Here is a 22310-nt window from a genome sequence, read left to right as displayed (position 1 = left end):
GCAATCCTTTTATTTTCACTGGTTTTTGATTAGCACTGAGCCCTACAGCACCACCACCTGTACCTTCTGCAACCAAGCTTTACCAGCAATCCCTAACCAGAGACTCCACCAGAGCCAATCAGAGCGCAGAACGTTATTCGCATGCTGCCGTCGCAAACCGATGACGTCAGAAGACATTCTAAATGAATGGTCTTACTGAACAATATCCCTCCGCCCCGCCATATAGTTCCTTTCCTTACAGATCGGTTTGCCGTATCAGTTTCTTCTATAGAGAACGGGGACGATGATGGATTTCGGACATGGCCTGATTTGGCCTGTCATTAGAAACTATTAGATCAGAAGGTTTTATTCTGGATGTGTAGAAGACCCTGGTCGCTCACGCGCAAGGGCTGCTGGGACGGGATGCTGGCTGTGTGCTGAGCGGGAGACGGCGGATGTGGCTGGTGCTGGGGCTGAATGCCGGGCCGGTAGAGACGAGGTGATCGCCGGGGTAAGATCTGAAGGTGGGGTGCGCGGGGGATCAGGATCTGACCATTATATGGTCCTTATCATGATATTATATGATGGGGGAGGCCTGAGCTCTTGCCTCTGTCCACACTGGGAGGGAGGGATGCAGCTGCAGGCTCAGTGCTAATCCTGACCACATCTGCTATGGCTGTATGGAGGAGTATTGTGTATTACTATGAGGGTTAAGACCTGATTGTATGCTCTGTACCTTATGGCAGCCATGGATCTCCCCAGAACACTGGATGGTGTACACCTGGATGGCACTGGTATTGATGGTGGCGCTGGTATGATGTGCAAAAAGCCATGTTTTTAGGGCTACATGACGCCGTGTGTTGTGCGATATATAGGGTACAGCTGCACTGCGACATATTCTGTGATGCTAGTGAATGGTGTCGTACTGCGACACGACAGTCGCACAAAAATCCATCTTTTTTGCGACTGTCGTGTCGCAGCGCAACACCGTAGACTAGCATCACAGAATATGTCGCGCAACACGTCGTCGTGTACCCCTAGCCTAATACCTGCCGTATGTATAGGTAGATATTCAGTTCCTGATAGGCAAGTATGATTTCATGATGGAAAAACGGCATGCGTTACACTGATGTGGCGCTGTATTTGTGCCGCTATGTATAAACCCTTTTGAACACGAATGGACGATCGGATGCGGACACGTTTATTTCAATAGGGCGGCAAAAGATGCGGACAGTGCACCGTGTGTCTGTTCTGTGCCCCCCCCCCCCCCCCCAAAAAAAAAAAGATGGTGGCATGCACTCGGCTGGGAATCGTGTTTTGCGGACCGCAAAACATATACAGTTGTGTGCATGAGGCCTAAGGGTACTTTCACACTAGCGTTTTTTTCTTTTCCGGCACTGAGTTCCGTCAAAATGGCTCAATGCCGGAAAATAACTGATCAGGATTATCCCCATGCATTCTGAATGGAGAGTAATCCGTTCAGGATGCATCAGGATGTCTTCAGTTCAGTCTTTTTGACCGATCAGGCAAAAGAAAAAAACGTAGCATGCTACGGTTTTATCTCCGGCGAAAAAAAACTGAAGACTTCCCTGAATGCCGGATCCGGCTTTTTTTCCATAGAGATTCAGAATGCTGGACCTGTCCTTCCGGTCTGCGCATGCGCAGAATGAAAAAAAGGTGAAAAAATAAATGCCGGGTGACACCGGAAAGACGCATCCGGCATTTTTTTCCATAGGAATGTATTAGTGTTTAGCATTCAAAATACCGGAGTGCCGGATCCGTCTTTCCGGTGTGCGCATGCGCAGACTGAAAAAAAGGTAAAAAAAATAAATGCCGGATCCGGCATTTTAATGCATTTTTTTGACTGATCAGGCATTTTTAAGACGGATCAGGATCCTGATCAGTCTTACTAATGCCATCAGTTGGCATATGTTTTTCCGGATCCGGCAGGCAGTTCTGGCGACAGAACTGCTTACCGGATCTCTCTGCCGCAAGTGTGAAAGTAGCCTTAAGACTGTGTTCACATTTCCATAAAAAAATTATACATATATTCTTCCATAGGCAGCGCTATTTTTCCCATCATGATGGCTCCCTGTTGTAAGTCAGTGGATCTTTGTGTGATGGGTCAGCTGCTGTGTGAACAGAACCTTACAGAGCAGATACATTCTCCCCTTTGCCTGCTCGGACCAGTGACTAGCTGCTGGGTAGCGGTGATTCCCGTCCTGTGAATATGGCCTGTTATCATGTCTGTGGCAGATGTTCAGCATCAGCTGTTTGGCGGAAGCCGATCGGTGTCGATCAGTCTGGACTCTGGAGAGATGGTTTATCTGAGGAGCGGAGGTGCGCGCTGCGGACAAGTACCGAGGCTTTATGACCAGTTTTATGCCTTGTGCAGATCCTGTCAGTGGGAAGCGGACTTTCCTCTGATGGGATCCAGTCCTGAGTACGGTCTCGTGAATGGATCCTCAGGACTCTTTCATAATGTAGCTGAATGTTGGGATCCGTAATTTGCCAACATTACCCCCGCCTTGTGTGTTTCTACAGGATGGTACTTGGGTGACTATGGGACCTTTTGGTGATCCAAGCTGATCATAGTGCAGCCGTAAGGCCTCGTGCACATGGCTGTGTTTTCGGTCCGCACCCCATCTGCATTTTTTTTTTTGCGGATCAAATGCGTATCTATTCACTTCTGTGGGGCAGCATAAAATGCACACCGATATCATCCATGTTCAGTCTGCATCCGTGCAGCTGTGCCGCAAATGATGGAACAGGTCCTATTGTCCATTTTGCAGACAAGAATAGGCATTTCTACAATGAGGCCCGGATCGTATCCGCAAAACGGATACGGTTGTGTGCAGGAAGCCTAGGGTGGATACATTACAGAAATTTCTAGGACTGTCACATCCATGATTGGGGCTTTCAGATCCATGCGGCTGAAACGTTGCACTCTGGGTGACGATGATGAGGATGGGCTGACATTGTTTTGGAAGGAGAGCCAGCAGCAGCTTGAAGAGACGTGGCCCATAGCGGTACGCTGCAGTTGTGGCTAACTTAATGTATGGTGGTGGTCAGTACTGTGGACAGCAGGTTAGTCCACCATTTGTTGGCCACCTCAGATCCCACGTAAGGCTACTTTTTCACACTGGCGTTTCTGGGTCCGCCTGTGAGATCCGTTTCAGGGCTCTCACAAGCGGCCCAAAACGGATCAGTTCAGCCCAATGCATTCTGAATGGATAAGGATCCGCTCAGTTTGGCTGCGATTGGTCTCCGTTCTGCTTTTGAGGCGGACACCAAAACGCAGCTTGCAGCGTTTTGGTGTCCGCCTGACGATATGGTGCAATTGAAAACGGATCCGTCCCCCATTGACTTTCAATGTAAGTCAAGACGGATCGGTTTTGACTTAGACTTTTTTTTAAAAGAATAATGCAAAGGGATCCGTTCTGAACGGATACAAGCGATTGCATTATCAGTGCGGATCCGTCTGTGCAGATACGAGACGGATCCGCACCGAACGCAGGTGTGAAAGTAGCCTCACAGTGCAGGATGTCATTGATTATATTTGTAGTAGTCTTTCGGCGTTGCAGGTCGAGGTGCCCACGGTTGGGTCTCCCTGGGACATGTTCTTACTCGTAGGGTCCATGCACATGACTGTATTTTTGGCACGCAACCGATCCACATTTTTTGCAGTTGGGACGCAGACCCGTTCATTTCCATGGGGCAGGAAAAAATGCGGACAGCACATGGATGTCCTATTCTTGTCCGTTTTCGGCTGAGTTCACATCACCGTTTAGCTTTCCATTCTTCTAATTAGGGATGAGCGAATCGACTTCGGAAACCAAACCGAGTTTGGGAAGTGTTTTTTTACATTATAAGGCTACATGCACACGACTGTTGTTTTGGTCCACATCCGAGCCGCAATTTTTGCGGTTTGGATGCGGACCCATTCACTTCAATAGGGCCGCAAAAGATGCAGACAGCACTCCGTGTGCTGTCCGCATCCGTTGCTCCGTTCCGTGCTCCGCAAAATAAATATAGCCTGTTCTATTCTTGTCTGTTTTGCGGGCAAGAATAGGCAGTTATATTAATGGCTGTCCGTGCCGTTCCGCAAATTGCGGAATGCACACTGACGCCATCCGTGTTTTGCAGATCCGCAATTTGTGGACGCGCAAAACACACAACGGTCGTGTGCATGAGGCCTAAATCAATTTCTGAAGTTATTATGCGAAGGCTCGCAAGACTTCGCGAAGTAATAACTTCGGCTCATCGGAGCCAATACATTCTGATACTGTACGCTCGCTCCGTACTGTCTTGAAACGAAGTTTGATGCGAATCGACTTCGGATGTTTCATCTGAAGTCGATTCGCTCATCCCTACTTCTAATCTGTGAGAAGAAGAGAAAAAAACAAACAAAAAAAAAATGGAACCTGCTGCATAAGTTATGCATAGGATTGCTTAGGATCAGTCTTTTTTTTTTTTTTTTTTTTTTAAAGGATCCTGTAAAAAACAAAAAACGGAATCTATTTCATCAGCTGTCATCTGTTTGAGCCATTTCCGCCTGAGATCCGTTTTTTTTAATGGGGGGGGGGGGGGGGGGGGGGGGAAAGGAAAGTACTGCATGCAGGACTTTTTTCCATCTAAAAAACATTTCTGTTCTGTAGATCGTGAATAATTGACCGCCAGTCGCTTGCGTATTGCAACGAGCTGTGTGCTTCTGCTGTATACCTGTTGACAATCGATTTTTAATATTATATAGAAAATCGCAGCGGCTTGTACTGAATGAAAGGTGTCTGGACGCTTCACCTGCTTCTCTGTGAGATACCTGCATCGGCACTGAGGAGAGGGGAGCCAGGGAAGCTACTGCGCATGTTAGGCCTCATTCAGACCACTGTATGTTTGCGTACGCGTTGTGGAACGGATGCGGACCCATTCATTCCAATGGGGCCACAAAAGATGCAGACAGCACACTGTGTGCCGTCCGCATCCGCACTTCCGTTCCGCTGGCCTGCAAAAAAAATAAAAAAATATAGAACATGTCCTATTCTAACAGGCATTTCTATCACAGGGCTGGCCTTTCCGCAAAATGCAGAATGCACCCAGCTGGTATCCGCATTTTGCAGACCGCAAAAACGAATACGGTCGTCTGAATGATCCCTAAGAGTACCTGCACACGTGTGTGGGTTGGCAAACAGAACCTCCACTCAAAAATGTTTGTCTGGATTTCTCTGCATATGTTGTTTTTTGTTTTTTTTTGCCGATTTGCCGCAGATTTGCCGCAAATCTCATCCTTTGCTTAGCAATAATCCGCAACGTGCAGGTAGCCTTAGTCCGCCACTGACTGCAGGTGGAGGCGAAAGATAAACAGCAGGGGGCGCTACCAGAGAGGAATAGGGAAACAAATAGTCTCCCATGGAAAATAATCTATATTGCATGATATACCCTCCTCTGTATGGGATACGTGGTCCGTGTGTCATCCGCAGCTCCTCGGCTAACTGCAGCTCCCCTGACCCAAACGCCCTGTTCAGACTTGGTGGGGTTGATGGAAACCACAGAGGGCAGTGACTTCTCGGCCACAGTAAATAAATGTACGATTCTTCCTTGCTGACTGACCTCCTTTATACCAACCCTGAAAGCTGGAAGTGTGACCCGTGCCAGCCAATCACATTCCGGCTCTCATTTTTCTGGAGCAGGTTAGAAAATAAAAGCTGCGCTCTGGTTGGTTGCTATGGGCAACTGCTCTTGTATTGCTTTGTATGGGTGAGGCCTAGCGCGCAGTTGATCGTTATATGTTGTAGCAGTTGGCAAGGCTAGGTTCACATTACTTTATTGTCACGTGATAAAATCTGATAATCAATCTGTAGTTGAAACTCAAGGCGGAATCTCAGATTTCTGTCGCCAATTTGCGGTTTGATACGCCACAGATCTACATGGAATAAGTGACGCGAATGGCAACGCAGATTCTAGTTGGAAACTGGGGTGTGCATTTTGCATGGGTTTCGACATGGAATACACGCTGGAATCCCCATAAAATTTGCATGTTGTGGGTGCGTTGCAGATTTTTTTTGTCGCAGAATTTGGTGCGGATCTTCTTCAGTGTATTCGTGCCAGCAGAGTAAGAGATTTTACTTAAAGGGGTTGTCCACCTTGATAAATGATGGCCATAAACCCTACTTGGAGGACTCTTAGCGAACTGATGCTGGATGCCGGGTTGTGTTGGCCGTTCACAGATGCTGGATTCCTGTTCCTTCGCTCATGTCGTTTGATGCGGGTCACGTGGCCGCTGCAGCCAATGACTGACCGCAGCTGTGTGACGTGTTAGGGTACATGCACACGTTCAGGATTCATGTGCGGAGAATCCGCACTTAAATCCGCAGGTGTTCGCAGGCAAATCTGTGCGGTCAATCCGCATTAATTGGTGCGGATTTGCGTGCGGATTCGGTGCGGATTTTCCGCATGCGGATTTCACTAAGTGAATGAAGAAAATCCGGTCAGGAAAAAAAAAAATTAATTGACATGTCGCGGATTTTAAAATCCGCACCGCAGGTCAAAATCCGCGCGGAAAAAATCCGCATCGTGTGCATTGAGAATTTCAAATTCTCATAGAATACAATGGACATGACCTACGGTGCGGATTTTCCGCACGCAAATCCGCACGCAATCCTGATCGTGTGCAGGGGGCCTTAGGCTACTTTCACACTCGTGTTTGGTGCGGATCCGTCATGGATCTGCACAGACGGATCCGTTCAGGTAAGGCTACTTTCACACTAGCGTTCGGAGCGGATCCGTCTGATGTTTCATCAGACGGATCCGCTCCGATAATGCAGACGTTCGCATCCGTTCAGAACGGATGCGTCTGCATTAAAACGTAGAAAATTTTCTAAGTGTGAAAGTTGTCTGAGCGGATCCGTTCAGACTTTACATTGTAAGTCAATGGGAACGGATCCGCTTGAAGATTGAGCCATATGGTGTCATCTTCAAGCGGATCCGTCCCCATTGACTTACATTGTAAGTGTGGACGGATCCGCTCGCCTCCGCACGGCCAGGCGGACACCCGAACGCTGCAAGCAGCGTTCAGGTGTCCGCTCACTGAGCGGAGCGGAGGCTGAACGCTGGCAGGCGGATGCATTCTCAGTGGATCCGCCTCCACTGAGAATGCATTGGGGCCAGACGGATGCGTTCGGGGCCGCTCGTGAGCCCCTTCAAACGGTGCGCACGAGCGGACACCCGAACGCTAGTGTGAAAGTAGCCTTATTCAACCGTCTGCATCCGTTCAGAACGGATCCGTTTGTATTATCTTTAACATAGCCAAGATGGATCAGTCTTGAACACCATTGAAAGTCATTGGGGGACGGATCCATTTTCTATTGTGTCAGATTGTGTCCTAAAAAACGGATCCGTCCCCATTGACTTACATTGTGTGTCAGGACGTTTGGCTCAGCAAGCAGCGTTTTGGTGTCCGTCTCCAAAGCAGAACGGAGTCAAACTGATGCCTTCTGAGCGGGTCCTTTTCCATTCAGAATGCATTAGAATGCAAACTGATCCGTTTTGGACCGCTTGTGAGAGCCCTGAACGGATCTTACAAAGGGAAAGCCAAAACGCCAGTGTGAAAGTAGCCTTACCCATGCATCATGTCTCTGGGTCACTTGATGCATGGGTGACATGCCACCCTTGCAGCCAGTCATTGGCTTCAGCGGCCACGTGACACTCATCAAACCGGATGTTGACGTGAGTAAACTGGGGAGTGAAGGAGCCGGAACCCAGGATCAGGTAAGTATGGTTCCCTCTACAGGCCTGCCAGAAGGGCCCCTGGTGGTGAAATGGTACATTAGTAGCTGATCCCGCTCCATATGTTGCAGGTGCCAGCTTTACAAATGCTCTACGACTCGATAGATTTGCAGCATGGCAACCTTTTAGTCCATATTCAAAGAGCAGTTACGTGCACTGAGGGCGGGCCCAAGGCACTCTGTGCACCCTTGCTCCTCCTGCTTCCTCTGACAGCCCCTCCATCTCTTTCTTGATTGACAGGACCAGGCAAGGAAACTGGGGCAGAAACCTGTTTCTGTCAATCAGAAGGAGAGGGAGGGGCTAGCAGGGGGAGCAAGGGTGCACCAAGTGGTTTGGACCCGCCCTCGGTGCACTTGCATATGGATTAGAGGAATATGAAAGCAACACTTGTACTGGGTGCCCAGAGACCTCACTGCTTCTGTGTCTGGACAGGTGGAATGACTCAACTGTACTGCTGAAAAGAACAAGAAGAAGATAAAGAAGAAAAATGGCGTTCGTACCTCCGACGGTGCCCACCGTGGTGGACCAGACCACCTTAATGAAGAAATACCTCCAGTTTGTGGCTGCACTTACAGATGTCAACACACGTATGTGTCCTGGAAAAGCAAGAGTGATTTGGGATTTAAAGGGGACGTCTCATCTCAGACATTGGTGGCAGATTGCAAGGATCAAAAGCATATTCTCTCCCTCTGGGACCTGCACCTATCTCCAGAATGGGCCCTCGAAAGTGAAGGCGAGCACACCATGCCTACACGGCCACCCTCCAATTATTCAGCCAGGCTCTGGTCTGGCTACCTCCGGCAGTCTCATAGAAGTGAACGGAGTGGCGGCTGCAAGTGTGCGGTACGCTCTCTATTCATTTCTATGGGACTTACGAAAATAGCCAAGCGCGCTCGCTCAGCTCTTTTCGGGGCGCCCATAGAAATGAAAGGAGAGCACGTGTGCATTGTGCTCTCCTTCACTTTCGAGGGCCCGTTCGGGAGATACCGTAGATGTAGGACCCACACCTATCTGACTTTGGTGACATATCCCATCCTAAGATGAGACCACCCCTTTAATTGCCCCCCTTGTGGTGTAGGGGAGAGGGCCCCAGCAGGGGGCTATTTCAGCCGTTTTTTTTGGCATTGGTGACGCACAGCAAATCCTTGTTCTCGACACTACTTCTCCTGGAAGTAGCAATGTTGTCTCCTCAAATTTGAGGAAACTATCTTAAAGGGGTGTGCCAAGATGCTAACGTGTCTACTATCCAAAGAACAGTTTGATCAGTGGGGGTCTGATAGTTGGGACCACCACAGATCATGAGAATGGGGTTGTGCGTCTTGTGGATGGAGAGGTGGTTGAGCATCCGCATTGACGCCCCACTCTTCTTTATGGGACTGCTGAATGGAAGCAAAGTACAGCACTCGGCCGTTTCCGGAACTCCCGTAGAGATCCGTGGAGCGTCAGTGCGCATGTGGGACCTCCTCTCCGTTCATTTGGGGGGGGGGGGTTACGAGGGGTATGGGGTCCCCATTCTTGTAATTAGTTTGGACCCCAACCGTTCTAATGGTTATCTCCTTATCCACATGATGGCGGATAACTTGTCACTACCGGAATACCCCTTTAAGTCATTTTAACTTTTTTCCTCTTTGGATGTTTCAGCCGATGAAACCAAATTGAAAATGATGCAGGAAGTCAGCGAGAACTTTGAGGTAGGTGTTCCAGACTCCCAAATCACTTGATGCTTTTAAGGGTGCATTTACGCGACTGTGTCCGTTTTGCGGACCGCAAATGGCAGGTCCTCAATACACGGACATCACCCCTCTTCCGTGTGCTTCCAGGTCTTTGTGGCCGCGCCACAAAAGATAGGACATGTCCTTCCTTTGGCTGCAACATGTGGATTGCGAACCTATTGAAGTCAGTGGGTCCGCGATGCAGGGTGCACACGGCCAGTGTCCATGTTTTGCAGATCTGAGGTCCACACATCGGACACGGTCGAGCGAACGCAGCCTAAATTTGAGCTTGTTTGGCCTACCTGACATTTGAGCCCTTTACGGTCCCTTCCGCGGAGAGGATTTGTGGGTGCTGTTAGTGTCCTACTTTCTTGGTAGCAGTCATGCAACGTGCAATGGATGGATAATTGTTAATTTTTTATTTATTTTTTGCTCCTCATAGAATGTCACCACCTCCGCCCAATATTCCACATTCCTGGAGCACATCATCCCACGATTCCTTGCTTTCCTGCAAGATGGGGAAGTTCAGTTCCTTCAAGAGAAGCCAGCCCAGGTATTGGTATTACCAGGGCAATACTGCTGCAAGAGGGAACCATCTCCTGTCCACGGCCAAACAAATGCTAGAACTTCAGGTTTTGAGGGACATGAGATATTGTATTTCATGAGGATCTGGCATGTTTCATAAAAGAATTGCAAAATGATGAGAATATCGGTCTTGAGCCCATATGATGTGATGTGTGTGTGTGTGTGTGTGTGTATGTGCATGTATGTGTGTGTGCATGGGAATAAGCTCACATCGGGTACTGAGAGTAAAACTGATAAGATCTGACTCCTGGAATGATGAAATTATCAGGCTTGAGCCCCCAAGATGTGACTGTACGGATGCGCTGGGTGATTGTGTGTGTATGTGTGCGTGCGTTTTGTGTGTATCCCTCACATCGGGCGCTGAGAGTAAAACTGATAAGATCTGATTGCAGTTACTCTCCTGATTTAGACCTTCGGCACTCCAGCTGTTGTGAAACTACAATTCCCAGCATGCTCCTTTCACTACTGTGCACGAGGGGAGATGTAGCTTCACAACACCTGGAGTGCCTGAGGTTGCCTACCCCCGATTTAGACTATTGGTTGAGGGAATTGAGAAATGACTTGGCTGACAACCCATAATCCAAGCATGGAGACCCAGCAGCCATCTTCCACCCCTTAGTGGCCAGAAATGGAAATGTTGGAGGCATGAAATAGTATGCAGGCCCATAGTAGTCACTTGTCGATTGGGAATTATATTGCAAAGCCAAACATACAGTACTGTGCAAAAGTTTTGGGGGAAAATGCTAAAAGTAAGAATGCTTTGGAAAATAGAAGATTCCATTTTTAGCTATTAACAAAATGAGAAGCGAAATCGAAATCCAATCAGTATTTGGTGTGACCACCCTTTGCCTTCAGCCTCAGTTCTTCTAGGTCCACTTGCATAAAGGTTTTTTAAAGGAACTTGGCAGAGAGGCTGCTCCAGACATATGGAGAACGAACCACAGTTCTTCTGTGGATGTAGGCTTGCTCAGATCCTTCGGTCTCTTCATGTCATCCCCGGCAGTCTCGATGATGATTAGATCAGAGATCTATGGCGGCCATATCATCACTCCTGGGACTCCTTGTTCTTTACGCTGAAGATAGGTCTTAAAGATATTGCCTGTATGTTTGGGGTCGTTGTCCTGCTACAAATAAATTTAAAGGGGTTCTGCACTTTCATCCTCTGGATAGATCATCAGCTTCTGATCGGCAGGGGTCCGACACCCGGGACCCCGCCGATCAGCTGTTTGAGAAGGCAGCAGCGCCGCGGCCTTCTCACTGTTTACCCGCCGGCCCACTGACGTCACGGCTAGTATCAACTAGCGTGGGCAGGGCTAAGCTCCGTTCACTTGAATGGAGCTTAGCCCCGCCCACGCTAGTTGATACTAGTCGTGACGTCAGTGGGCCGGCGGTAAACAGTGAGAAGGCCGCGGCGCTGCTTCCTTCTCAAACAGCTGTTCGGCGGGGGTCCCGCATTTTCCCTTTGCAGCATTTTACCCACCTGCCTAAAACTTTTGCACAGTACTGTATCTCTGCTGATGCTTAACAAAGAGGTTTTTTGCTCAGAAGTGATTCCTCTTTTTCCTTTACGCTAATGACCCTGTATGGGTTAAGGCAATGCGATGACACTTTTATATCCCTTTGTAATGTCTTTCTTGCAGCAACTGCGGAAACTTGTCCTAGAAATCATCCACCGGATCCCTACCAATGAGCACCTGCGACCCCACACCAAAAATATCCTGTCTGTCATGTTCCGCTTCCTGGAGGTAGAGTGGATGCGTTGACCTCTTCATGTGATGTCTGTGTCCAGTCTGCTACTCAATGCAATGCTAAGTGATCTCTGTCTGCTTCTAGACCGAGAACGAGGAGAATGTCCTCATCTGTTTGAGAATCATCATTGAGCTGCACAAGCAATTCCGACCGCCAATCACTCAAGAGGTACGTTGTGTGTTTTTTTTTGTTTGTTTTTTTGGGGGTATGAGAACGTCAATTGCTCAGTCTTTGGCAGTTGTGAAATTAGAACTCCGAAGCTTGCTGGGACTTGAAGTTTCTATTTTGCTGGAGAAACCCAAGTGGCCAGCAATTGATTTTATTGCCCTCGGTGCGTTCATTCAGTTACATTAAAGTGGTTTTCGGGGACTCTGTATAGGTCATCAATATCTTATTTGTGGGGCTCAGACTCCCAGCACCCCTGTTGGATGGGGCCGAGAGAGAGACGTCACGTCCATCAGTCACCTGGCCTTTCCGCAGCTCAGTCTCGTTCAAATGAATTGGATTGAGCTGCAGTACCACACGCTGCCACTATACAATGTACGGCGCTGTGCTTGCTAAATTATAAAAAGGCTGCAGCTCTCCTCTGAGTGTTGCAGCCCCTTCCAACAGTTGATTCCACTGAGTGCCAGATGTCAGACACCCACAGACCAGATATCGTTGACCTATCCTCAGTACTTGAGTCCTGGACATATGGCTGATTCTTTTTCCTTTCACTGGTTTTAGATTCATCATTTCCTTGACTTCGTAAGACAGATTTATAAAGATCTTTCTAAAGTTGTGGTAAGTGTTATGTTCCTTTACTTGTCTTTTATGCCATTAAGGGGCACTAACAGAAGGAGACATATCTTTAATTTTTTCCCCTTTTTTTTTTGCAGTAGGTGTTTTATAGTCATAAGTATTCAAGTGACCTTTCACTCCATGTTGTCATTTTCAGTATAGACTTGTGTCTTAGGGCTCATGCACATGACCGCGATCGGCCTGGGAAACACGGCCCGTGTACCAACCGCATGTTCTTTGCCAACTGTGGCGACCCTGAGCCGGCCTTACTGCATCGGTCTCTGTCTGATCATCATGTGAGCGCAGTACAATTGCCCCGAAATCAGATATGAACTGACTGTACTATAAATGACTATAACGCGGTCAGTTTGGGTCAGGGGGGCTGTGGTCAGTTCGGGAGATGCGGATGACACACTGATCGTGTTTCCAAGTCCGATCCAGGTCGTGTGCATGAGCCCCTAAGGTGTCTTGATCTGGTAGTAGGTTCTAAATTTGCCTCCCTATGTCTTCAATCCTAGAATCGCTACTTTGAGAATCCTCCTGTGATCCCAGAAAACTCTGTTCCTTCTCCGGAAATGGTTGGCATGATTTCCACCATCGTGGTCAAAGTAAATCCGGAGCGAGAAGACAGTGAGACTCGGACGGTAAGCAGGGCAGCCCTCCGTGTCCCCTCCTTCATGATGTTCAGATGATTGTAAAGGGGAAGCAAGTTGTGTGAAAGTGGAATGGATCCAACCGTACCGTTGATCATCTAGGCAGTAAACGTGAGGAGCATGATCCGTATATGGCATCTTTCTAAGGCTACTTTCACACTCGCGTTTTGGGCAGATCCGTCATGGATCTGAAAAAACGGATCCGTTACTATAATGAACTGATCCGTTTGTATTATCTGTAACATAGCCAAGACAGATCCGCCATGAACTCCATTGAAAGTCAATGGGGGACGGGTCAGTTTTCTATTGTGCCAGATTGTGTCAGAGAAAACGGATCCGTCCCCATTGACCTACATTGTGTGCCAGGACGGATCCGTTTGGCTCAGTTTCGTCAAGCGGACAGCATAACTCTGCAGGCGGCGTTTTGGTGTCCGGCTCCATAGCGGAATCAAGACGGAACGGAGGCAAACTGATGCATTCTGAGCGGATCCTTCTCCATTCAGAATGCATTAGGGCAGTGTTTCCCAACCAGTGTGCCTCCAGCTGTTGCAAAACTACAACTCCCAGTTTGCCCGCACAGCAAAAAGGCTGTCCGGGCATGCTGGGAGTTGTAGTTTTGCAACAGCTGGAGGCACACTGGTTGGGAAACACTGCATTAGGGCAATAACTGATCCGTTTTGGACCGCTTGTGAGAGCCCTGAACGGATCTCACAAGCGGAAAGATAAAACGCGAGTGTGAAAGTAGCCTAACACAATTCCGCTCCCCTCCGCCATTTTATGTACACGATAACTCATCGGTGGTTCAATTCATGGCTGTGTATTTTCTTCTTGCAGCATACCATCATCCCGAAGGGTTCCCTCTCCCTTAAGGTGCTGGCGGAGCTCCCAATAATAGTTGTTCTAATGTACCAGGTAAGACTCCTTCTCCAAGGACCATGAGCAGGCGCGGAAATACCGATCGTCTGGAAATGTGATTGTGTGAACAGATTTAAAGGGGGACGCATGCTGAAACATTGGAATTCATCTCAAATTCTTCCCTGTGGTTCTCTATTAGAAGGAACCTGTCACCATAAAAATCCAGTGCAATCTGCAGGCAGCAGGACAGGGCGCAGGAGGAGCGGAGCAGATTGAGGTCTAGTTTTGTGCGATAAAATTCAGTCTGACCCGTATTTCATTCATTTAAATCCCTGCTCAGCCGTCTGTGTGTACAGTTGTACAAGGGAACACCTCCTCGACTCCATAGCCCAGAAAGAGCAGGAATCTAAATGAATAAAATGCAAGTTATTCTGGATCTTTTCTATACAGGGGTCCCTCGGACAAGATGATTTGGTTCTGGGGCGACCACTGTATGTTAAAACCATTGTAACTTGAGTCAATAACTGTACGGAAAACTGGTTATTGGGACCAAAGCCCTAAAATGTCACCCAAGATGAGAGAAAATTAAAAATGAAGAAAAATAAGCAGATAAGGGTACTTTCACACTTGCGGCAGAGGATTCCGGCAGGCAGTTCCGTCGCCGTAACTGCCCGCCGGATCCGTCAAAAGGCATGCAAACTGATGGCATTTGTCTGACGGATCAGGATCCTGATCCATATGACAAATGCATTGAAATGCCGGATCCATCTCTCCGGTGTCATCTGGAAAAACGGATCCAGCATTAATTTTTTTTTTTTTTCCTAATTTTTTGCGGTCTGAGCATGCGCAGACCGCAATGCCGGATCCGTTTTGGAGGGGCTGGGTCCAGCATTAATGCATTTCAATGGGAAAAAAGGCCAGATCCGGCAAGTGTTTCGGAATTTTGGACGGAGATAAAACCGCATCAAAATGACTGAACTGAAGACATCCTGAACGGATTGCTCTCCATTCAGAATGCATGGGGATAAAACTGATCAGTTCTTTTCCGGTATTGAGCCCCTAGGACGGAACTCGATGCCGGAAAAGAATAACGCTAGTGTGAAAGTAGCCTAACTGAGACAGATCCAGCCAGGCCTTACACATAACAGCCAGGAACAGATGCTGGGAGTTGTAAATTGCATTCTATGATGAGGATAGAAGCTTCTTTGGGGTCCTGTATAGCACATAGTTTGCCAGAAAAAGGAGCCGCCCTCATATGACATCCACAGGAGCAGCGCGTCCTGGTACAAACAGAGGGCAGTACCGAATATGTAGTACCGCACTGTACTGTAAAGAAGAGCTACTAGGCCAGGGATCAGCAATCATTGGCACTCCGGCTTCTGTGGAACTACAATTCCCAGCATACACACCAGCTCGGCTGCTCTTGTAACTCCCATAGACGTGAATGGAGCATTCTGGGAGTGGTAGTTGCTGATCGCTGTACTAGACCGTAGCCGCGGCTTCCTCAGACAGCTGAGTCCTGAGGATAGGCTTTCTATATGAAAATCCAGGAGAACTCCTTTACATAGGGTCAGATTTGGAATTTGCCTTGAATGACAGTCTGCTTTGCTCTGCTTTTTCCCCCCGACAGCTCTACAAATTGAACATTCACAACATGGTGTCGGAATTTGTACCACTGATCATGAGTACAATCGTCACACAGGTTTCTGCCAATGCCAGGTATGTGACCGTTTTCGTGCAAGCGGCCATGTTGAGGAATCCATATCGGGTCGGTTGGGGGTCTGAATTTTGACTTTAGGGTTACGGCCACGAGGGACAGATTTTCCATAGCAGAATCTGTATGCGTCACATGCAAATTTTGCCAATTTTCCAGCAGATTTTACCCTATGCATCGCAAAGCATAAATCCGCCCCCATTGGTCAGCGTGTAGATTTAGAGCAGGCATCCTCAAACTGCGGCCCTCCAGCTGTTGTAAAACTACAACTCCCACCATGCCCTGCTGTAGGCTGATAGCTGTAGGCTGTTCGGGCATGCTGGGAGTTGTAGTTTTGCAACAGCTGGAGGGCCGCAGTTTGAGGATGCCTGATTTAGAGCTACTGTAATATGCTGCCTGACAGAAAACCCGCTCCATGTTCTCTTTGTGTGGCTGTACCCCTTTAAGAGGTTTTCAAACCCTTTTGGGCTTCCCCCTGATGGACCTGTGGAAGGAGACATACTTACCTGGTTCCACCTCCTTGTTTATCAGCTTCCGGAGTGGATGGGGGTGACGTGTTCCAATGAAGCCAATGACTGGCTTCAGCAGTGACATGTCCACACAGGCATATGACCCAGTGATGTGCCTCTTGGGACATGTCACCCGTGGCTGCAGCGGGGCATGTGATCCCCATCCATTCTGGAAGTATACAAGCAGAGGGACTGTAGTGCCATGGTGGACCACGTAAGTATGGTTCTCTTCACTGGTCACCTAAAGGTTTAAAAACTAGACAACTCTTTTTTTTAAAGTACCAAAAGAGAGCGTTCATGGGTTGTCTCATCAATACATTGGTTGCATATCTCTCGCATATGCCACCATTGTCAGATGGGTGCGGGTTCCTCCTCTGGGACCCGCTCCCATCTCCAGCGCGGGACCCCTAAGTGAGGAGAGAGTATCTGCGCATGAGCGTCCGCCATCCATTCATTTCTACGGGACTGCCAAAAATAGCCAAGCGCGCTTGCTCGGCTATTTCGGAACAGTCCTAGTAATTAATGGAGGGCGCGCTGGTGTGGTCTCATTCATTTTCAGTGGCACTTTTTAGAGATGGGTGCGGGCCTCAGAAGTGGTACCCGCACCTATCTGACTTTGATGGCCTATCCTAGCAATATGCCACCAATGTCTCGAATGAAACATCCCCCTTAATCTAGCGGTCCTGCGAATCTGAATGGTAATTGTATATCTCTGTCATTCCACTTTGCGTCCTCTTTTTCAGGCAGCACAAGTTATACAATAAAGAGCTTTATGCCGACTTCATCGCCGCTCAGATCAAGACGTTGTCCTTTCTGGCTTATATCATCCGAATCTATCAGGTAGGTCGCTTCATTACAGGACCTCTGTTTTGTCTGGATCTCTAATATGCTCTTTGTACTTTTATGTTACCTTTTCACTTTTGCTGTGTAGGATACCGTAGCAAAGCACTCCCAGCAAATGGTGAAGGGCATGCTACAGCTCTTGACCAACTGCCCGCCTGAAACCGCCCATCTTCGGAAGGAACTGCTGATAGCTGCCAAGCACATCCTCAGCACGGACTTGAGAAGCCGTAAGTACTTGTTTCATGGGTTTTTGGCTCACGCATTTTTGTCAGCTTTATTCATAAAAGAAAGCTTTCTCTTCGGAGTATATATGGACGCACTGCTGTGACGGTATATCTGTATCTGGCCACTAAATTCATACGACAGTTTGGCTTCCATTGGATTTAATGACGTTGCCTAGGCTCCGACTCCAGCCACAGATTACCCGGTGATACGTTGTCATTTTTTACCTTTCAGAGTTCATCCCCTGCATGGATAAGTTGTTTGACGAGTCTGTCCTCATCGGCTCTGGGTACACAGCCCGGGAGACACTCCGGTAGGAGTCAGCAAACGTTTATTCATAAAATCACCCAGAAATAGAAATCTTTGACTTTTCGTCTTCTATCCGTTTATACACTTTTTTTTTTGAAGGTTATACTGACGTGTTGGATTCTTTTTGCCTCCATTGTTTAAAAGGGCTCTCCGGGCTTTAAATATCGATGACCTATCCTCAGCATAGGTCATCAATATCAGATTGCCATGGGTCCGACACCCGGCACCCCCGCCGATCAGCTGTATGAGGAGACGGTGCGCGCAGTGCGAACGTGCCGTCTCCTGTCTCTCTTCCTGTTTGCTGCTGCTTTGCCATAGACATACAGCGCAGAACAGGAAGAGGGAGAAGGGAGACACAGCGCATGTGCCGTCTCCTCATACAGCTGATCGGTGGAGGTGCCGGGTGTTGGACACCGCTGATCTGATATTGATGGCCTATCCTGAGGATAGGTCATCAGTATTTAAAGCCCGGAGAGCCCCTTTAATGGAGCCCTATGGACACTCTTAGTGTGTACAGTGGGAGCTCCTTCTGGCGCATCTGCTTAAAGGGGTTGTCCACTTCTTTTTATATTGAAGCTCATCAATATTTGTTTGTCAGTGGCTCTGGCATCAGCTCCTGCCGTAGTGTACTAGATTGAGCTGGTTATTGCAGCGTGGCTCCCATTGAAGTGAATGGAAGCACCTCTCCGGTAACCTGTATACTACACAATGGACGGAGCTGTGTTTTTCCAGTGCCTGCCTCCGAGCATTTGATCTGTGGGGTGCGCAGGTTGTCGGATTCTCACTAATCGGGTGTAATAGGCCGTCCGTTTTAAAGGCGTTGACAACCCCTTTGAGGTTAGATCAAAATTGTAATTTGAACAGGGCCTTTCTCTGATGTATGAAAATTCGGACGTGCTTGTAACCTGCCACTTGTTACCAGCAAGGAAACCTCTCAAGTTCTCCTAATGGGACATCTGATAATCCAGCATCTGTCAGGCTCTTCTAATACCGTGGATCTGTATCAGCGTTTCACTTGATATTCCCCGTTTTGCAAGGTTGTAGAATTGACTCCTTGTGTAATCTGCAGGCCTCTGGCGTACAGCACATTGGCAGATCTCGTGCACCACGTCCGGCAGCATCTTCCACTCAATGACCTATCCCTCGCCGTGCAGCTCTTCGCCAAAAACATTGACGACGAGTCAATACCCAGCAGCATCCAGACCATGTCCTGCAAGCTGCTGCTCAACCTGGTGGATTGCATCCGCTCCAAAAGCGAACAGGAAAACGGCAATGGGCGAGATATTCTGATGCGAATGCTGGAGGTAAGGAATACTGGGATGGTCTGTGGTTGAGGAAACGCTTCGAAAACTGTCTGCAATTTAAAGGAGCGTTCTGGTTTCTGCAAAGTCCGCCGTTATTCTTTGTTTTCCAATATACCTTATCAATTCCTTGCGGTTTTCCAGACCTCTGCTTTCTCTGTCATTCAGTAAGAACCTCCATGAATTACGTTCAGTGGATATAAACCTGTCCTGGTCACGGTACCATCACAGAGGGGCATGGCTCATTGCAGGACACACCTCAGATAACTTTATTGGACCTTAGGCCTAGTTCACACGAACGTATGGCTTTTATAGTTTTTTGCGGTCCATTTTTTCCGTTGTTCCGTTTTTGAGTTCCGTTGTGTTTTCGTTTCCTCTCCGTTTTTTCGTATACTGTATACAGTAATTACATAGAAAAAATTGGGCTGGGCATAACCTTTTCAATAGATGGTTCAGCAAAAACGGAACGGATACGGATGCATTTCCGTATGTGTTCAGTTTTTTTTGTGGACCCATTGACTTGAATGGAGCCACGGAACGTGATTTGCTAATTGCGGGCAATAAGAGGACATGTTCTATCTTTCAACGGAACGGAAATACGGAAACGGAATGCTTACGGAACACATTCCGTTTTTAATGCGGAACCATTGAAATGAATGGTTCCGTACACGGAACACAAAAAAAGGCCCGTACACTCGCAAAAAAAAAACAATCGTGTGAACCAGGCCTTAGAGGGACCATGAGTAGTGTTGAGCGAACTTGTGTTTTAAGTTCGGCGTCGGGTTATTGAAGAATCGAGTTATAGATTCTAAATTCCGTTATGGTCCGTGGTAGCGGAATCCATAACGCGATTCTTCGATAACCTGAACTTTAGACGCCGAACTTAAAACACAAGTTCGCTGAACACTACCCATGAGTAATCTTTTTTTTTTTTGTAGAATATCCCTTTAACCCTGGACAATCGCTTTAAAGAGTCCCAAGCGTTTAACCTTTACCATTTTGTGTAGTAATATGTTGCCTATAGGGCGACTGTTGTGACCTCACCGTGTCAGGGGAAAGCCCTTTTAATATGGCTCTGAACCTGCTATGGAGTCATCTTTGCTCCTCCCGGAAGTGCCACCATTTTAACTCTTGACCTTGCATTTCTCCATCAGGTATTCGTTCTGAAGTTCCACACTATTGCCCGCTACCAGCTATCTGCCATTTTCAAGAAGTGCAAGCCCCAGTCTGAGCTGTGCGCTGCCGATACCATCCTTGCCAGCGTTCCAGTGGCCACTCCTGCCAATGCCTTACCCGCCGCTCCTTCTACTCCCCTGACCCAGGTCCCTCTTCTAGTGTTTGATAAGCAAGGTGAGAAAGACAAAGAAGACAAGCAGACCTTCCAAGTGACGGACTGCCGGAGCCTGGTGAAGACCTTGGTGTGCGGGGTGAAGACCATTACCTGGGGAATCACTTCATGCAAAGCACCAGGAGGTAAGCTCCTCACACAGCCATTTCTCATCTGGTCAAAGCTCTCCTTTTCCTGACGTTTCTTCTCTTGACTTTCCAGAAGCGCAGTTTGTCCCTAATAAGCAGCTCCAACCTAAAGAGACACAGATTTATATCAAGCTTGTGAAGTATGCGATGCAAGCGCTGGACATTTACCAGGTAACTGTAAGGCCATATATGTGTAACTATAAACCCCTGATCTCTGCTGGTTCCAGGGAAACGTCATGGCTCATTCTTTTTCTGGAACTTCTATTTAATTGCATGAGAGTTAGAGGACCTTTCACCGCTCCTGACGTGCATGTTTTAATAGCTGTTCCCCATGTAATAACCGTTCTGGAGCATCTATTCTTATGCCTCTATGTTGTGCCATTCCTTTATTATTCCTGCTAGAAGTTATGAATGAATTACTAGCAGTCTGCAGTAAGGGTACCGAGGGGAGGTTTCTGCACAGACTGACTATGGCAGCACTGATTGGATAGAGCGAGTCTGTGCAGGTGCACCCCCCCAACTGGTTACCGCCCCTCTGTACCCTTACTGCAGACTGCTAGCAATTCATTCAGAACTTCTAGTAGAAATAATAAAGGAATGGCACAACATAGAGACATAAGAACAGATGCTCCAGAATTGTTATTACATGGGGAATGCAAGTAGTTACTAAACCAGACAGGTCAGGAGTGGTGACAATTCCTCTTTAAGGAAAGGGTTAAGTTCTGGCCGCAACATCCAGGAGTAATGGGATCTCGGCAGGCATCATTTTCAAGTTAGGTGCAGGTCCAGACGTGGGACTCGCACTTATCAGACATTTATGACGTATCCTCTGGATATGCAATTCCTTTAAAAGGGGTTGTGTCTTGGAAATAACCCTAGACGTCGTAGAGGATGGTCCTCTCCTTGTGACCCCCCGATCTGTAAGCCAAAACATGGAGTTGCTTTGTGTGAGCGTCTCCTCCTAGAAGACGAGTCCTGTCCATGAATGACATGGATGACCTCTCAGTGGCTTGTCTTCAGAAGACTATTGACGGTGGCTGCAGTTTTCTTGTGGAGTACAGATGGGAGTGTGTGCCTTGATCCCTGTTGCTGCGTACCTCATACGCAGAAGCTAGGACTACTGGCACGTCCTCCACCTTCTTCAGCGGTATAAACTGTTTTAGCCTATGTATTACAGAAAGGATCATTTTATCCCCTGCCTGTTGTTTTAGCGCTGCTTCTCTCATTAGTAATGTCCTCACTTCTGGTAGTTTGCCACCGACACAACAATCACATCTGAGACTCCAATACGTGGTTTAAATGCCAGACGTGTTAATCTCCATTCTGTGCTCGGGGGGGGACGCTCTGCGCTTTATGAATATATGTATTTCCCTTCCAGGTCCAGATAGCGGGGAACGGGCAGACTTACATACGCGTCGCCAACTGTCAGACGGTGCGGATGAAAGAGGAGAAGGAGGTTTTGGAGCATTTTGCTGGCGTTTTCACCATGATGAATCCTCTGACATTTAAGGAGATTTTTCAGACTACTGTCCCTTATATGGTGGAACGGATCTCCAAAAACTATGCCCTGCAGGTGCGTGGACAGTCTGAATGCTTTCAGTGTTGTGTTTTAGAGGTTAGGCGCAAAGACTGGTATCTTAAAGGTGTTTTCCAGGCTTTTAATATTGATGACCTATCCTCAGGATAGATCATAAATTTCCGATTTTCGGGGGTCCGGCACCAGTCTGTCCCCCCCCCCCCCTTGCCGATCAGCTGTCTCCCTTCCTGTTCGCTGCTGCCTTTCCATAGACGGCACCGGTGAGCAAGAAGAGAGGCGGGAGACGGCACGCTCAGTCACCTCA

At 48.0% G+C, this 22310-nt stretch overlaps 1 protein-coding gene across 1 annotated transcript in view; it reads left to right on the top strand.

Moving 5' to 3' along the window:
* Nucleotides 1-375: 375 nt before the first annotated feature.
* LOC121008926 (transformation/transcription domain associated protein) overlaps nucleotides 376-22310 on the top strand; it is a 142731-nt gene continuing 120796 nt past the window's right edge. Inside the window, 17 exon segments of the mRNA XM_040441697.1 lie at nucleotides 376-490; nucleotides 8194-8348; nucleotides 9403-9452; nucleotides 9916-10026; nucleotides 11699-11803; nucleotides 11892-11975; nucleotides 12534-12590; nucleotides 13106-13231; nucleotides 14075-14152; nucleotides 15726-15814; nucleotides 17062-17158; nucleotides 17250-17388; nucleotides 17618-17696; nucleotides 18762-18996; nucleotides 20148-20466; nucleotides 20543-20640; nucleotides 21848-22042. Coding sequence (XP_040297631.1) covers nucleotides 8249-8348; nucleotides 9403-9452; nucleotides 9916-10026; nucleotides 11699-11803; nucleotides 11892-11975; nucleotides 12534-12590; nucleotides 13106-13231; nucleotides 14075-14152; nucleotides 15726-15814; nucleotides 17062-17158; nucleotides 17250-17388; nucleotides 17618-17696; nucleotides 18762-18996; nucleotides 20148-20466; nucleotides 20543-20640; nucleotides 21848-22042 — 1962 coding nt within the window. The 5' untranslated portion in view covers nucleotides 376-490; nucleotides 8194-8248.

Source organism: Bufo bufo, chromosome 7 (genome assembly GCF_905171765.1).
Source record: "Bufo bufo chromosome 7, aBufBuf1.1, whole genome shotgun sequence".
NCBI lineage: Eukaryota > Metazoa > Chordata > Amphibia > Anura > Bufonidae > Bufo > Bufo bufo.
This window is presented reverse-complemented; position numbering and strand designations above follow the sequence as displayed.